At 40.2% G+C, this 19176-nt stretch overlaps 1 protein-coding gene across 1 annotated transcript in view; it reads right to left on the bottom strand.

Moving 5' to 3' along the window:
- FGGY (FGGY carbohydrate kinase domain containing) overlaps positions 1-19176 on the bottom strand; it is a 694306-nt gene that overhangs the window by 312187 nt on the left and 362943 nt on the right. Inside the window, 1 exon segment of the mRNA XM_007947412.2 lies at positions 4541-4669. Within this exon segment, the coding sequence (XP_007945603.1) occupies positions 4541-4669 (129 nt within the window).

Genomic DNA, 19176 nt, shown 5'->3' with positions numbered 1-19176 from the left:
GCACCTTAGTCCTCAATGAGATATCCTTGCTCCTCAGCACTTGAAAGAGTTCCTTCGCAGCTGACCTGCCCAGTGCTACACGTCGTCTAATGTCCTGACTGCTGCTTCCATTGGCCTCGATTGTTGAACCAAGCAACGTGAATTCTTTGACCACCTCAATTTGCGTGCCTACTATGTGCCAAACACTGTCAGCTGCTTTACCTATGACATCATTAGTTCTCATAACAATCTGGCGAGGAAGGCATTGGGATGATCTGCTTAGTTCTCTCTTCTCTTTTATCTCCTGACTGGGGCCTAGGCAACATGGAAAACAAGATGGAATATTTGCTCATAGACTTCCTCTCTTTCTCAGAAATCCTAATCCTGAATAGGGCATAAGGTGAAGGGGAGAGAAAGAAAAATAGAAAGGATAAAATTTGGTCAAAATTGTTAAGTAGGTCTTTAAAAAAACTAGTTGCTGTCAAGTCAATTCCAACTCATGTATGTCATGGCAGAACTGTGCTCCAGAAGGTTTTCAAGGCTGATTTTTCAGAAGATTGTCAGACCTTTCTTCCACGATGCCTCTGGATGGACTCAAACTTCCAGTCTTTCAGTTGGTTAGCAGCCGAGTATGTTAACCATTTGTACCATCCAGGGATTCCAATGTCCGATGATCCCTGAGAATCCTGTTCCTGAGCCCTTCCTAGCCAGTGTTGTAGCTAAACTCAGCCCTTTTATAATCCAAGGTCCTTATCATATCTTACTTTTGAAAAACACTGAAGAAATTCACTAACTTAAGAGCATTGTAGTTTAACAGGGAACAAACCAATACTAAACCAAAGCCATGGCCACAGAGTCCATTCTGACTCACAGAGAGACCGTATAGGACAGAGCAGAACTGTCCCATGGGTGTCTAAGGCTGTAAATCTTTACGGAAGGAGACTGCCTCATGTTTCTCCCACAAACCGGTGTTTGGTTAGCAGCCAAAAGCTTTAAGCACTATACTACCAGAGATCCTTACAGGGAACAAAAGCCCTAAACAAAAACTTCTAAGAGTAAAATTTCTGCCACTGAGCATCTCTGATTGAGGAAAAAGGGGAGGGGAGTATCATTTGACAGGCTGGATTCTTCCCAGAGCAACTCAACAAACACTCTCTGAATGTGTACAAATGCCATATAGAAAATGGACTCTGCTGCTGGAAGGTATAGTGAGTCCTGGGCACAAGTGAAGGGATAGGCTTGAGCATGTCTCTTAGAGAGGTCTGGAAGGAGGCCAGAGTGCCGAAGGCTCCCCAAGGTGCAGTGTATGTTGCTCCGAGCCAAGTACTTGTCACCCAGTAGGGTGGATGATTGAAACTGTCACCCCAGGGACAACTGAAAAAGCTTAACAGAGAAATCTTCCATGGCCTCCAACATGATGTGGAATGTCAGGATTGCTAAGGGACAAAAACACTCATATCTGCCTAAACCACAAGTTCTTGCTGTACTTGTACTTAAAAACCAAAATCATAGTATTCCAATCACAGGCACACACAGCTCATATAGAAAAGTACTTAGGGAGAAATGACCTTGCCTGCAATCAGAATTATACACCATTCAATTAACCCACATGTGTTACTGGTTGTTTACTATTTCTCAGGCACCGCCAGCCACTCCTCAGAAGGAAGATTGGGCAATCTACTTCCATAGTGATACCACCTCAGAAACCCAAGGAGGGGTCACTGAGTCAGATCTGACTCGACGGCAGTGAGTGTGGTTTTTTGAGTGTCAGATCCTAAAGGAGCTCTGGTGGTGTAGTGCCTAAGGTATTTGACTGCTAACCAGAAGGTTGGAAGTTCAAACCCACCAGCCACTCCACAGAAGGAAGGCTGGGCAATCTACTTCTGTAAAGATTCACCTCCTTGGAAACCCAAAGGGGGTTGCTAGGAGTCAGAATTGACTGGATGGCAGTGAGTTTAGTTTTGGTTTGGTGTTAGATCCTGAGGAAATAAAGATGCTAAGTAGAGACATGTTCACAGATTAATGACAGTGATCTTTCTTCTGGAAGTCTATGGAGTATGCAGTAGAACATGATAATATTTAATAATATGCCATAAAAAGGAGTAACTTAACTTTCACTCTATAAGTTAAGACCAGTCCACCTTACTCTTGCCTTAGCATCACTGTATTCATGTAATCAACTAACCAAACACCTAGTACCAGGCCCAGGACTCAGAACAGGAGATGCAAGGTGAATAATACTATATTCCTACCCTCAAGGTGCTCCTAGTCTAGTGGAAAAGACAAGCAGATACATCAATAATTATGACATAATAAGATCATTTCTTCAATAGGGATAAGTAAAAGTGATGAAGGAAACACAATTTAGAAAACTCCTAAATCAGTCTGAATGATTCTTAGAAGGCAGGCAAAGAAGAATGAATCTGAGATGGATCTTCATGTTAAAGCAGGAGTCAGCTGGCTGGAGAAGTGGAGGACCAAGCATCTTAGCTAGAGAAACTCATGTTTAAAGACATAGAGGTTGCAATGCACAGATAGTGTTCTAGAAGCATGACTGAATGTGAGCATTTGAAAGACAACTCTTGGCTGTAATATGAAGTACAAACCTGAATATCTTTCAAAATATTTGGACCATAATCCACAGTAACAAATTCATTTGATCAAGGTCCAGTATACACATACTATTATGATTTTAATTGTATCCTTAAAATACATGTTTTAGAATCCAATTCCTACACCTGTGGATGTAATCCTGTGTGGGAATAGAATTGTCTTTGTTATGTTAATGAGGCCATATCAGTGTAGGATGACCCTTAGACAGTCATCTTTGAGATATAAAAAGAACAGATTAGACACACAGATAAGAAAGCACAAATGGAGGGAAGATGTGTGGAGCTCTCCAAGGAACCAAGGAATGCCAGCACATAGGAACTGAAAGAGAGATGTCAGAGGGAGAGCCTTCCCCTAGAGACCTTGCCCTGAACTCAGATTTCTAGCCTCCGAAACTGTGAGAAAATAAATTTCTGTTCTTTAAAGCCATACACTCATAGTATTTTTGTTACAGCAGTACAAGAAAACTAAGACTATGTATATGGACATACACAGTAAGTGGAAACACAAGTTCCACAAAACAGTGCTAGCTCTTACTACATGACATGCACTCTAATGTTTTCTACTCTGTTCTGTTGTTGTTGTTGTTGTATGCTGTCAAGTCAGCCCCGACTCATAGCAACCCCTCCTTGGGTTGCTGAGGCGGTATCACTATGGAAGTAGATTGCATTGAGTGGCTAATGGGTTTGAACTGCCAGCCTTCTGGTTAGCAGTCAAGTGCCTTAGGCACTATGCTACCAGAGCTCCTACCCTGTTCTAGTCTATTCTATTTCATTCTACTCCAAAATTCAATGGTCAAAAATGATTTCATGAATTATGAACCATAGTTTAAAAAAACACTATTGGAAAGACAGTCTAAGAAAGAAAGATATGGCCATAGTTGAAGTGAAAGATAATGAGAATCAGAAAAAAAAAAAAATTATAATAAGAACGAGGAAGAGTATAGAGTCATGACACTTCTTTTTGTAATTCCTTGTTTCATTGTCTGTCTTCCCATTAAAATGTCCAGGTAGGAAGAGATCTTGGTTTTCTTCTGTTTGGTTTTAAATTCACTCTCTCCTATTTGATGACTGAATAAATGAATGCATGAATGACCCGTTTGAGAGTTATTTAGGAGATGAAATCAAGACTAAAAAAAAAACAAAAAAAACAAAACCTTTGTCATCAAGTCAATTCCAACTCACAGTGACTCTATAGAAAAAGTAAAACTGACCCAGAGAGTCCCAAAACAATAATCTTCATGGATGCAGACTGCCACATTGGTCTCCTGCAGAGCAGCTGATGGGTTTGAACAGCTAATCTTTTGGTTAGCACTGGAGCATTTAACCACCAGTCACCAGAGCTCCATGAAATCAAGATTACAAGCAACTAATTGGATATAGAATGTAAACCAAATATATGTAAATAAATCTATTATATTATAATTATTATATATAATTATGATTATTAATTGTAAAATAATCTTTTGTACTTATAATGAATCTATTATACTTTATACTTATAAATCTATTATATTTGGATGTATAAGTATAATAAATCTGTTGTACTTATAATAGTATAATCTATTATACTATTAAATCCATTACACTTATAACCTTTCCAAAGTATGGAGTACCTTTGGAAAACACAAGTACACTATCATCACACATGCTCATTGGAATTACTTTTATGCAATTCCAGTAAACCAAAGAACCATCCAGATATTAATTTGGATCTTTTTTTCCTATTATTCTGTATCAGTAAGTTATTAAAATTATACATAAATTTTATTTTTAACGAAATGTTCTATATTTCTATTCAAATGTCTAACTGTAAAAAAAGGATTTTTTGTTGCAGTATCTTAAATAAACAGGCCTTAACCTTTGCTTTATAAAAAAGAAATGAATGTCTTAGGTTCTAGGGAATTTTACCTTTGAACACTGTTGGTTGTGAGCACGGGGCAGGAAATTACCTAGTCCTCCTGCGTGAGCATCAATGAGTGAGGATGCCACTGCAATCCCCACAGGAAGTCCAAGGTCATTTGCTGCCTCTGGTGTAAGCCCATTTCCAAGAGAAACTCCAGGAGGCAGCACTTGGTTTCCTGGGTAGACATGAGGAAAAACACCCATCAGTTTGAAGAACACAAAAGCAAAGTTTTCTTAAGAGAGCTTCTCTGCTCTCTCCTTCCCCTTCTGCATTTCCTCAACTTCACGAAGACAGAAACCATGCAGCTATGAAGAGTCCTTTTTTTCACTTGGTGACTTAGGTATATGTCTTTGGTATCTATGGGTCATGCTCTGGAGTGCTTTACAAAGCCAGGAACTACAGGACAATATTCAAACCAGAGAAAAATTTCATTCACAGGAAACTGTGAAAGGAATTAAGACACAGTGGCCTCTTGAGGACAAGGTTAAGCAGCTCAAACTGTTTGAAAGGGGTTTCCTGACACAGCGGCTCCACCAGCATACCTCACCTACACAGATACACATGTTCACGCATCCACACACACACTCCCTGCTGAACATATATTCTAAGGAAGTCGAGAAAATGTACTCTTTGCAGGTGCTTCCTGTCAGAGGATAAAGGAATCAGTTTGTCCCAATAAAGAATCTTTTAAAAGCTTTTCTCAGCTGGCAAAGAGAGCTCAAGCCAAATCTTGCAAACTTTACAGGCCTGCTACTTGCACAACCATAGAATACAATCTGAATGATGTTCTTTGGAGTTATGCAAGGCAGTGACCCTGATATTTCAAGTGACCTTGAATTCCTGCAGTCAGTCAGGCCTTTCAGTTAAGAATTTATTGATGTCTTGCTTTGTGTGGGAGCTGTGGGGTTGTAAAAGGCAGTCCTTGCCCCCAGCCTAGTTAGGGAGATGAGATTAGGACACAGAGAACTATATGAGACAGAAGAGAATGAAATGATCCATCTGCACCCAGGTGTTTAATAGAGGCTGAGTTCCTCCCTGCCTTCCTGCCAAGGAATTCTATAATAAGTATTTTTGCACTGCAGGGAGGAGGTGAGGTTGACCCATATGTATGCTAAGATCCCTTTGAGCCCTAAGATTTTAGGATTCTGAGTGTGTGGTCAGGAATGTACTCGGTTACTTCAAAAATCCACCCATGAAAACACTGTGGATCACAACTATCTGATGCCCTGGTGCATGGGGTCATCAGGAGTTGCAGGCTGACTCAATGGCAGCTAACAACAACAGGACAGTAGTTGTTAACTGTTCCAGAGAGCTCCAGGGCAGGGCAATGGGGCTTCATGGAGATGGAGGTGAGGGTGAAGGTTAGAAAGGGCAGAAGGGGATGATTCAACCAAACTCCTCCAATTAGAACCAAAGCAAATCCACAATACTACCTGCATCCATTTTAAATACTGGGCTTCTATGGATCACTGGATTTGAAAAGTTTAGCAAAGAGGAAAAACATTGAGAACAGCTATAGTGGCCTCTGGAGTTGTGATGTCCAGAATGATTGCCACCAGTCATGTGTGGATTAAGCAATTGAAATGTGGCTAGAGTGACTTATTTATTTTAATTAATTAAAATTCCAATTAAACAACTGATACCCAATTCAGTTACTGAAAACATTTTGCGTTTGGAACAATGTGGATATGTGAGTCTACCTTTCCAATGGTTGTTTGTTTGTTTTTTTAAAAAAAGAAAAACCACAGCTACCAAGTTGATTCCGGCTCCTAATGACCCTTTAGGACAGAGTATGCTAACCAGAAAGTTGGTGGTTCAAACCTACCAGCCACTCATGTGAAGGAAGGTTGGGCAATCTACTTCTGTAGTGATACCATCTCGGAAACCCAAGGAGTTGGGTCCGACTCGATGGCAAATAACAACAATAGCAACAACTGGATTTTTTAGCATTGTGGCTAAAGCATTTGGCTGCTAAGCAGGTGGTTTGAATCCACCATTCACTTGTAGGAGAAAGATGAGGCAATGTGCTTCTGCAAAGATGTACAGCCTTGGAAACCCTATGGGGCAGTTCTACTCTGTCCTAAAGGGTGACTATGAGTTGGAATTGACTTGGTAGCTGGTTTATTTATTTATTTGTTATTCCAACTCATAGTAATCCTATGAATGACAGAACAAAACACTGCCCAGTCCTGTGCCATCCTCACAATTTCAGTGTTTTGATTTTATGAAATCTAAACTAAGTATTTCCAATGAAAATTTAGTGGTGCAAATGGTTTGTACCTGGGTAATAACCTAAAGGTTGGCAGTTCCCATCCATCCAGTGATGCCATGGAAGAAAGTCCTGGTAGTCTATTTCTGTAAGATCATGGCCACTGAAAACTCTACAGAGTGTAGTTCTACTCGAGTCAGTATGAGTCAGAATCAACTTGATGACAACCAGTTTTTTGTTTCTTCTTCTTTTTTTTAATACTAAGTAGAAAATACACACTAGATGTCAAATATTTGCTAAGGAAAAATGAACACAAAATGTCTTATTAATTAGTTCTATATCAATTATATGTTAAAATGTTATTTAGATTTATTGAGTTAAATAAACCTAACCCCCTGCCATCTAGTTGATTCCAACTCATAGCAACTCCCCATTGGGTTTCCAAAGCTGTAAATCTTTATGGAAGTAGATTGTCCATATTCCTTCCATGGAGCAGCTGGTGGGTCTGAACCACTGAAAAAGACATTTTAAGATGAGTTTCACTTTACCTTGTTAATGTGGTTACTGGAGAATTGCAAATCATGTATGTGACTCACATTCTCTTTCTTCTGGTCAGTGTTCCTTTGGAGCACAAAGTTCAGATGTCAAACTATGGAATGGAGAACAAGGAGAACTTCTAGTCTGTTTTGAATTTCCAGGCTACAAGAAGCCTGGAGGAGTATGGTGCCCTTGGCTCTGGAGGACATCTTAATTCTATCACTGTATCTAGTATATGAGAGGCATCATTCCCATTCAGTGATTGTCCACTTAATAGTATATCTCAGTTTAGACAGTAGGACATATCATGCATTTTCTCACTTAATACTCATAATAACCTATATTAATACTGTTCTTACTGCACAGATGGATGGGGAATTGAGTTGGAAAGTAATTTCCTCCCAGTTACACAGCTTAAATGTTAGAGTACCAAAACCACTGTTGTCGAGTTGACTGCAACTCACAGTAACCTTTTAAACTATGAGTCCCATAGGGTTTCCAAGACTGTAAATCTTTACAGAAGCAGACTGCCTCATCTTCCTTCCACGGAGCAGCTGATCGGTTTGAATTGCTGACCTTCTGGTTAGCAGTGCAATGCTTTAACCACTATGCCACCAGAGTTCCTGTTAGAATATAGGCCATATCAAAACCAGTGTTCTCACTTTTTGGACTGGATATTAAAAAGAAAAAAAAAAAAAAATTTTTTCACTGAATTAAGAAATCAAGAGAAGTAGCACTAGAATTAAACATTGTGTATATTTAAAAAGTGGCATCATTTGCTTAATAAATTCAGAAATTTTAAAAAAGGGTCAGTTTTCATAACTTACTGCCCTCAAGTCGGCTTTGACTCATAGCAACCCCTCCTTGGGTTTCCGAGGCAGTATCACTAAAGAGGTACATTGCCCAGTCTTCCTTCCGAAGAGTGGCTGGTGGGTAGGGAGGTCAAAACGGGAACTCTCTTTTACCTTCACACCAATCTCCATAAACTTAAAAAAAAAAGGTGTACTTTTCATAAAAATGTTCACGATAGAAAAGGAATTAACAGGGTGGGATTATTAACAGGCCCCAAGTCTTCTGTACAGTAATTTAGAAAAAAAAGTCTCTGTTGGCGAGTGCAGTTTTATTTGATTACATGTCCCTTGGGCCCTGGGCATCAGCTTGCAGACCACTGTGAGACATAACAGGAGGTCCGGGCTTGCAGCTAGGATATCTGGGCTCAAATTATGTGTTGAAAGACCACAGGCGGGTTTCTCAGGAGAGAAAGCATTTTGACAAAGGTGAAGAAGGAAGGGAGAAGGGGTCCCTGAGGGAACTGCCCGAAACTGAATAAACTGGAACCTAAGCAGATGTGGGGTGGGCAGGGTAGGAGGATAGATGAGGCCAGAGAGGGAGGAAAGGATAGAGCAGAGGGCTTTGCAATCCATACTAAGGGGTTTGAATTTAATCAAACCACTTAAAGTCACTAATTAAGCTGGAGAGCATGGAGATTAGATTTGTTTTGTTTTTGAGATTACCTGGCCGCATGCAGTAGAGGAGAGACTGGGGATAGTAGTAAGAATGGTTAAGCTATTTTGTAGCCCAAGAAAGAAAAGATGAAGGCTTTTGTTAAGTCACTGTAGTCCCTAGGTGGTACAAATAGTTATGTGCTCAACTACTCTGAAAGGTGGGTGGTTCAAACCCCCCCCCCCCCAGAGGTGCCTTGGAAGAAAGCCCTGATGATCTGCTTTTAAAAGTTCACAGCCTTGGAAACCCTATGGAGCACAGTTCTACTCTCCACATAGGTGGCTGTCAGGAGTTAGAATCAACTGAATGGCAGCTACTTTTCTTTTATTAAGATACTGGCAATGGGGATACAGAAACAGAGGCAAATTTGGGACATTTTGTGGAGCAAGAAACAACAGGTCCTGGTAGTTGCCTGGATATGGGGGGCATGGTAGATATGGAGATGCAACTGGCCAGATCGTCCACTGAGGAAAGACTTTCTGTCTAGCTGTGAGGAGTGTGGTCAGCAGGGAGCTTCCAGCTACCAGCTCCTTCAGGGCTAGCCTCAGCTGCAGAGAGCCCCCTTGCCAAAGCAATGCTCTTCCCAGGGCAGGGCCACCCAGTGACTGAGTAAAGCAGGAGCAGACAGGGTCTGATAGGCACCCACTCCAGAGTATCCTGCTTGGTTGGTCAGTTTTGTGTAGAGACTGCAACACAGTTTGACTTCTCCTTCTGCCCAATTGTTTTTCTTCTTTCTTTTCATAGATGACAATCTTACTTAATGTCTTATACCCTAAAATCTGAAGGACAATGGTGGTTCAGTGGTAGAATTTTCACATCCCATGCAGAAGACCTGGGCTCAATTTCTGACCAGTACACCTCCTGCACAACTACCACCCATCTGTCAGTGGAGGCTTGCATGCTGCTATGAGGCTGCACAGGTTTCAGTGAGTTTCCAAACTAAAATACACTAGGAAGAAAGACCTGGTGATCTACTTCTGAAAATCAGCCAGTGACAGTCCTATGGATCATGATGCTCTGATCCACAACCAATCATGGGGACGGAACAAGGCCAGGAAGCACTTCATTCTGTTATGCATGAGGTCATCATGAGTATGGGTCTGACTCAATGACAGCTAACAAGAGTCACCCTAAAATCTGTTTCAGCATCTGCTTCCAGAGAATTTAACCCAGGGCAGTTAGCCAGGCCTTCTCCTCAGGCCAGTGGTCTAGGAATGAAAATAAATACACATAAAGATTAACATCCCTCTTTTGATTTGGAACTACAGCCTTCAGGAATAGCCCATCTGGACCCTAAGCAGGAAGGAGCTTTGTTTATCTAAAGGCCAAAGGAAACAGATTGGCATAAAAGACGAAGACAGAAATCCCTGTGGAATCATTCCTTCAAATCACACGTTCCAGAAGTGTAGTGAGGGACCTAGAAGAGCTGTCAGAGGCAATGGTAGTGCCCCATGACAGTTTTCCCAAAATAATCCTCATTTCACCCTTCTTTACCATAAAATTAAATTAATCACAGCATCAGTTTTCCCAGAGTTAACAAGACTTCACTACCCAAACATTTGCGTTCTCTTCTAGTCTTCATTCAACCATTCATTCATGCATTTCAACAAAAGCCATTTCAATAATGACAGTAATAATGGCAGCTCACACTTACTGCTGCCTACCCTGTGCCAAGATCCAGGTGCTGGATAAGAAATAAGTGAAGGAGTCACCTGTGCTGTCCAAAGGCTCACACTGTGGTCTGGGAAGCTCAGGACCAGTGTTGAATGCTATAAAGTAGAATGTATGGGGTGTTACTGGAGTTCAGAAGAGGACTGTCCAGTTTGCTTATGGAGCCCAGGAAATCTCACAGCAAAGGTGACATTTGAACCTGGCTGGAAAGACAATCATTGAGCAGGTTGCTGGTTTCAATGTTATAATGCTCTGGGGGAATGGATGCCATTAGAGCACAGAATTGGCCATCAGGGAGCCTTGGGTAGCTCTGAGTGTTTGAGGCATTCAGAATGTTTACAAAAAGGAAATGAGAGAGGAGTGGAGAACTGAAGGGGAAGAGAGGTGGCAGGGGACCTCAGGCATGGTAAGGAGCTCCAACTACAGCAATGAAGACCTACCAGCAGATGGCTTTGAGGACTCGAATTTGTTTTATAAGAAGATAAATCTGAAGCATTGGGTGGGAATGGCTAGAATGGGAACTAGGGTTTGTCTTTTTTAAAATCAAGCCAACTAAAAAATTGCAGACTGCAAAATATTATGTGGAATGTGATTTCATTTTAAGAACAATAACAAAGACAGTAGATCAATGATTATTTGTAAAAATACATTCCTGGGTAGGGGAAAAGACAGCATAAGTTTACTCTGGTTGGAAAGAAAGGTTGATTCTAGTTTCAGACTACTCCTACTCCTCACTTATCCACATGGTTAGGTTCCAAAGGTCAAGTCATTACCTGAAAATCAGCATTTTGTGAAAATGGAAGATGAGAACATCAGATCACAAAATGGAGGATGATTACAGCATTACATAACTGCCAAATTACAGCATTACCTAAATGCCAAACCACTGAAAATCATGACCCAGCCAAGCTGACATAACCTTAACCATCACAGCCAGCATTACTCTCATCTCGCACCTCCATGTTCGCTACTTACTGCCAGATGTATGCTGTGAAAGTGCAAAGTAATCAGATAGTAGATTTTTTACTATTGTTGTAAATGTGAAATACAGGATAACGAGATAGTTGATAAGTGAAACATAGATGTAATCTATAATCTGTAACTGTTCCACCTTGAAGATACATTTCTAGCATAATTTTTTAAGTGTTTTCCCCCTTACATTTTCTCAAGGTAAATTAATTCAAGTACAATTATTTGATAGAATCCTATATACCCATTAAAATGAATGAGACATAATTCTCTCTATATATATTTGGAAGGAAGTCCAAGATAAACTAAGTAAAACAGCAAAATGTAGAACAATATTCAGAATATGATCCCGTTTAAGAGAGGGAAGAGAGTTGTTATATTGTAAGGAATTGCAGTCAATATCATGAGACAAAATATGTATGATCTGCTGTACCAAAAATGAATGTACTCTGTAAACTTTCACCCAAATCACAATAGAAATAATAAATAAATGAATAAATAGCAGTAGCAACAGCAGCAGCGGCAACAACTAGCTAATAAATATCTGGAAGTTTTGTCAGTCTCATTAGGAACTAAAACAACATAATATATTGTTTAAAAAAAGATACAAAAATGTACTCATACTCATCCATATTTCCAGAAAAATCCTAAAACAATCCACAGACTGTTGCTTGTGACAGTGGGGCTTCAGACCCAGAGTAGGGGGCACTTTTGTCTACTATTAGTGCTTCTTTTATGCAGTGGCCTTGTATTTCTTTTACGATTAAAACAAACTAAGTTAAAATAAAAACAAAATTAAACCAAGGAAAACACTGTGCGTCTTTTCTAAATCCTGCTCCTCAGTCTCAAGACAGTTAGAGGCCCAAAGGCAATTCACCTGTTTTCAGGTTCTTGCTGGCCTCTCCCAGGGAACACACCCTGACCTTGGGGTGTCAAAAGCAACTGTTTTGAGGGCTCTTGGGCTCATGTCCACTTTATTCCCATTCAAATGGGCAGATTCAATCTGCACAGTCAAAAGCTGGAACCTACAATTATCTGGTGGTTGCAGTCCCTCCACACAGGCGGGGGCTGCTATTACACCAAATCTTCCCCTACCAGTTTTTCAATTATCTATGACTAATGAGCATTTTGGGAACAGTTTCAGACACACACATAATCCTCTTTCCTGACGTCAGCAGCAGAAATTAATGACTGTGTGGATTGCTGGGAGACAGAAATGCATTATAATGGTCAACAGAACTGTTATCCTCTTCAGGAAGGGGTGGGTGGGAGCAGGGTGTTGTATTAACTGGAAGGTTCAGAGTTGTTTTGTATTCCCACAGACTTTGAGATGAAACTCAGGGGAGGAATTGGCCCAAAGCCCATGGAAATGTCAGAAAGAGGTTTGGGTGTGGGTGGCATGCGACCCTGGTTCCTCCCTGCTTGGCACTGGGGCACTGCTCCTTGCTCAATTTTGTCAAGGTCGACAGTCAAACCAGATTGACTACAACAGTGCTAAGTGACAGTGGATGGATCAGAAAAGAAGGCTTCTGACTCCTTTCACACTGACTTCAAGTTCAATCTGGTTTAGGGTGAAACAAAGAGAACCTACAACTCTCAGATGATAGGCTGAAGTTATTTTAAAAAGTATGTGGTTACTGCTACATGTTCAATTTTTCATGCAGGCTTACTGTGTGCTGGGAGTAGTTTCAAAGACTATTAAGACCCTCTCAGATTCTCAGGGAGCTGTATAGTTTTGTGAAGCATGAACCCTCATCATACAAAATATTTGTTGTTGCTGTGGTTATGTGCCGTCGAGTCAGCCCCGACTCATAGCGACCCCTCCTTGGGTTTCCGAGGCAGTATCACTATGGAAGTAGGATTGCCCAACCTTCCTTCCGAGGAGTGGCTGGTGGGTTTGAACCGCCAGCCTCCTGGTTAGCAGTCAAGTGCTTTAGCCACTATGCTACCAGAGCTCCTATACAAAATGTAATGCTGCCCATTTCCTTACGGCGGTCAGTAGACAGCGCTACGGAGACGTCATTTTATTTTTATTTATGTATTTATTTATTTATTTTTATTTGGGTGAAGATTTACAGAGCAAATTCACTTTCCATACAGCAGTTCACATATACTTTGTCTCATGTCATTGACCACAGTTTACCACAATGCAACAGCTCCCCTCCCACTTCCTCCCCATAGTTAACTCTTCCCAGTGACCATCCCTCCATACTCTCCTGCCCCCTGAGCTGCTGAGACGTCATTTTAAAAGAAGTGATAGAATTAGCGGCTTAACCCATACCCAGCACCTATATTCCTCTGGAGACTTCAGTTCACTTTGGGAGGTTAGCACAGGGAATGTTCTAGATGTGGAACCATAACTGATAAAAGACTCTGGTTGGAAAACATTCCAGTAATTCTTGTCCCTAAATGAGAGTCACTCTTGTCCAGAACAGCTGACTCCATCAAAGAACTTAACAAGAAACCCAAACCTGGCATGTTCCACCACTTGTTGAAAGAAATCTTCCAAAACATTAATTTGGCTATCCTCCTTCACTTGCCTCCTAAAAATAATTTTACTTTTACTTGGAATTAAATTATATTTTAAATTGCTTATTTAATATAAGGAGCTCTGGTGGCTCAGTGCCTAAGGCATTTGACTGCTAACCAGAAGGCTGGCGGGGTTGGGCAATCTCCTTCCGTAGTGATATCGCCTCGGAAACCCAAGGAGGGGTTGCTATGAGTCAGATCCAACTCGATGGCAGTGAGTTTGGTTTGTTAAATGTAAAATTTTCTGATGATATTCTCACCATTCATTACTCATTCAAGAAATGTGTAATGAGTTTCTATCAGCTGCCAGGCACTATTGTAATGCTGAAGATACAATTAAGGGGAAAAAAAAGAGGCGGGGGATCAGGTCCCTGCCCTTGAGGGACTTACTTTCTAGTAGATACTATTCCCATCCAGCACTACTTCTGAATTGAACATATCTTGTAAACTCCTATGTAGTGTGGACTGTGTTTCAAATATTCTCATATCCTTGGGCTTATACTCTGACCTACAGTTAAGTATTTCACAAATAAACACACTATGTATTTTCAATCCAATTTTGAATGATCTTTATGTTGTATTTTAATTGTATTTTCCCCCTATATTTGTCTCAATCCCTCTCCGCCACTAGACAGAGAACAACTCAAAAACTGTATTTTATTTATTGCTGCATTCACTCCCTCTCCCTCCATACCCAGCAATGTCTAGGACATGATACATTTCCAATAATGTTAATTCAATTGAACTTATAGATTTTTTTTTAATAAAGAAAAAAAGAGAACATTCTAATACATAGATAATCAACTTAAACAAACACAGCCACACATACCCACTCACTTCATATGCTGAACTTCAGTTGGAAGAGTAAGGAGAAGAGACTGAATTAAGTTTATCTCACCAATGTTACTATGCCAAGGAACTTATTTCCTAATAGAATCTCACCAGTAATATATTCCTATCTTTCTAAATTAGGGACAATGCAATGTATCAAGAACAAGGAAGCAAGTTCAGGGGCATGTCTAAAATGACTAACTCAAGAGACCCAGGCTTCTCACCAGGCACAGCAGATACTATGGTAGCCAGCCATTCTGGATATCAGCATCTGCTGGAATAAAGGCTCTCAAATTCTCCTTAGCTGACCAAGTCTGGTTCAAAAAACGGATGACAGTGAACTTATAGGTGAAAAGGCCCAGGTCATATAGCTAGCTGAGTGAGTCTGGGGAAGGCAGAGTAGACACCAGGTTAAGGGGTTTGGACTTGTTCCACAAGCACTACTGACCTACAGTACATGGTAGGTTGGTGAGCAAATGAGTGGCATATGCAACTTGTGTTTTAGCAAGATCAATACTGTAATAGTAACAGCATCCATTTATTGAAACTTACTGGCTCTCAGTCACTGTTCTCAACATTCTCATCTTCAATCCTTACAACAAACAAGAGGCTAGTATTAGAATTAATGTTTTATAGTTGCAGAAACAAAAGCACAGACAGGTTACATAATTTGCTCAAGGTCAGGTATTTGGTAAATGGCACAGTCAGGATTTCAATCTAGGAGTTTTTGACTTCAGAGTCTGGGGTCTTCCCACTATACCATGCAGATTAGAGATGGGAGATACTGGAACCAGGGAGAATGATCTCAAGACAGTGTTGACTGTCTTAGATAGAAAGTGAAGCCAGCTTCATCTACAGGAGGATCTTTGCTGGTCATGTCCAGAAACAAGCCACAAGAGCTGTGAAATCCCAGCATGCTAAATCCTCCAGGCCCTGCCTCTCCTCTCCTCAGGATAGCCAAACACAGAGACACTGGACTTTGAATGGCCCTAGAAATCATCAACTTCAGTGGACTTTTTTTTGCAGGGAGAAAAATTAAACCTGGAGACACAAGAGGCTTCCCTGGAGTCAGCCTGCTAGCCCAGAGTCCACTTTGGACCCTTGGGCTCCCGACTTGCAGGCTTCCTCCACTTCTCCACAACCCTGGTGTAGCCATGGACTGCTGCTCCCAACCCCAAGTGGAGCAGAAAGCTCACCTCAGCCAGGGCTATAGGGCATGGGGAGAATGGGAGAGCTGGCAAAACCCCAACAAATTCAGAGGTGTAGGTGGCTGATTCTCAACTATTCAGTGTATAAAGTGCAATTTGAAATCATCTACTTTGACACCCAGAGTGACCTGATTCTCTAGATAATTGCGATGCCCTATTTTGTTCTCACGTAGCCTAAGGCCACCTCCAAGAAGCCTTTCCTGGGTAGATCATATTTAATCACTCTTTCCTCTACAATCCCACAGCATGCTTTTTGGAATTACATCATTCTGTTCTACATAATGGCTTTTTCTCCTGTGTCTCTCTCCTCTAATTTAGAATATAACCGCCTTGAGGGCAGAGCTCTTGTTGGGTATATGAGTCAGAATCAAATGGATGTAATGGGTTTGGTTTGGTTTTAATGATTATTTTTACTATTCTTTGGAGGCAGGCAATTTAGCATAACATACAGGAGTTGGGGTGTGGAAGGAGAACAGGCTTGAATGGGAATCCTGGCTATACCACTCACAGGGTTTGTGATATTGGGCTAATCGTTTAATTTTCTTGCTATGATTTGCACATCTCTAAAAAAAGTGTAATAATGCTGCTACTTTTCTCCCAGAGTGGTTATGAGATCCAGTGAGCTGATGCAAGTAAAGCACATAGCATGCTAGCATGCTACATGGCACATGGCAAATTCGCAATGATGAGAGATGTTATTATGGTGATTACAGCTTCATAGTCCCCGTATATTGCACACTGCCCAGCAACAGTGGTTATGCCATTCATTCCAACTGAGTTTATAAAGCTTTGGGAGAGATCCTTGATGCAACAGCAGGTGGAGATACATGCTATTGGGGTCATGAGAGTAAACCACAGAAACTGCGAAAGCTGTTAAAATAGTCACAGGAATGGGATCCAGTATTACAGCACAGAAAGTGTCTCCCTGTGGTCATGTCTTCACAGCATGTTTCCAAAGTGAAATGTTTTGTAAGTGCAGAAGGTGTTCTCTTCAGAGTTATTTTAAGGACCGAATACTTGTTTCAGAAGGAAAATTATTTTGTCAGCAAAGCACTTGACCGTTAAGATGACCAATGCTTTCAAGACCCATGCAAATAGTAATGCCATGAGAGAGTTTCTCTACTTCCTTGTGAAGGAATATCAAATTTGAAAAAACTAAAGAAATATTTTCCCTGTCACTGTGCTGAAGATGTTACAAGGTTTAAAGTAGTGTTTTCCAGACTTTAATATCTTTTATTTTCCCAGGAAAAAAACAAATTAAAAAAAATGGGCTGACATAGGCTTTTATTTTTTATTTTGTCACATTGATTCATTAAAAACAAAACTCTATTATCAAGGTCATTTGTCAGAACATTTTAATACTAAAGAGATAGGAAGAAGATGATCTCAAAATAAAGGGGATTCTTCTAAATTAAGTATATTTACTTTTATGACCTTACTTCCTCATTCTTTCACATACCAGCAAACACTTCATCAGGGGCCAATGCTAGTATCTAGTCTAGACTACTGTTTGCAAACTGCTGTTTTACAAAATGATAACAGTCTCTTAACAATGAGTGAGTCTACAGGACATCAAACAGCAAGATCTAACTTAAGAAAGTCGCCGGGTGTTAACCATACAAGGCTAAACATCTGGTGGTTTGAAGACATCTGGGGCTTTTCTATCAAACATGATTCAGGTAATTGACTGAATTTTTCATTTCCCAACCAGATGTTTTACTTACATACAAAGGCAGCCAATCTTAGGCTTTCATGTGCAAATAAGCTACACATAAATCCAACTCTAAGGGGCAGAATTAATGGTTTATTGTTATTTATTTATTTTTAATGAATACAAAATTATATATTATTTCTTCCTTTTTTCCCTAAAAATTTTTACTTTGAAAAAGATTTTCCATACTTGCTTGGAAAAGCATGTCTTTCACCTGAGAAATGTTCTTTTTAACTGTTTATTCCTTTTTTCTTTTTTACACAGAGAGGCAGTGTGGTATAATAAAAAGAGTAGGGTCTTAGGAGTCATAATGATCTGGTTCTAATTCTGGGCATATACCTCCCCCTAACCTTTGCAATTCTACTTCCGTAGTGATACTGCCTCGGAAACCCAAGGAGGGGTCGCTATGAGTCGGGTTTGACTCGACGGCACATAACAACAACAACAACAACTTTTAAGGGCTTTGAGAAAGCTACTTAAATTCTCCGAATTCAGTTTGTTTCTAGATATAAATCATAAAGCATAAAGCCCATCTATAAAGGGCATGGTGAGGATTTGATGTGAAGATTTAAGCTCATTCATTTCTACAACATGGGCCTGATACTGTGCCTGGTACTAGGAGACAGTGGAGAACCACAGCACCTGTTCTTCAGGGTCTTGTCATGAGCAAAAAGTAAGCTCAGGAGGAGGTGATACAAAAATCATACTTACTAAGATGCAATGCAAACACACTGCCCACAAAGGTAATGTCTTTATTCAGGATTTTTAATAAAATTATGAGCAACTCCAACTTTAGCTACTCTTTTTAAGAGAATATTGAGTTTATAAAAGGAAAGACCTATCTAAAATCTTTCTTCTTCTCTTATCCTGCTTTCAGCTATACTCTGGAATTTGCTCTGATCATGTTTTGTTTAAAGAATTCTTGTGGTTATCAATGACCCTCCACCTTCTAGCTGTTGTCCTGACAACCAACTATTTGCTAGAGGGAATATGGGAAGCAGGCAACAATGTGTCTCTTCAGGCAGGTTTAGTAGGTAAAACTCAACAGTACAAAGACAATATTCAAAAGACCAGCATCTTTTTATTTGAAGTCCTTCAAGGGAATTTTTTTCAAATAGAAAAACAAAAAAATAAATAAAGGAGAGGAGGGAGGTTATATAGAGGACTCAACTAGAGAAGGGGGGGCTGCTCTGCAGAATTCAATGTGCAGGTTAATAGCAGTTGTATTTCAATAACCAGACTACAAACAAATATTAGTCTTAAAGACAAAAGGGCTAAGTCTGTTGTTGTTTAATTATTCTAACAAGACATTAGGTTCTCCTTCTATCTGGTATCTCCCCAAAGCCCAGAAACATCCCAAATATATGGAGAAGGGAAATGTGGTGATGGTTTTTAAACTTTTTTCCAAGATCATAAATTTTTTTTCCAAATTGAATTTTTTACTAAACTCTAGCAGATAATCTTCTGTGGTTCAAGTATGTTGTTGTTGTTGTTGTCATGTGCCGTCGAGTCAG

Source organism: Orycteropus afer, unplaced genomic scaffold (assembly GCF_000298275.1).
Source record: "Orycteropus afer afer isolate SDZICR_OR568_19922 unplaced genomic scaffold, OryAfe1.0 scaffold00183, whole genome shotgun sequence".
Lineage (NCBI taxonomy): Eukaryota > Metazoa > Chordata > Mammalia > Tubulidentata > Orycteropodidae > Orycteropus > Orycteropus afer.
Note: the sequence above shows the minus strand (reverse complement) of the source record. Positions and strands in the feature narration are given on the sequence as shown.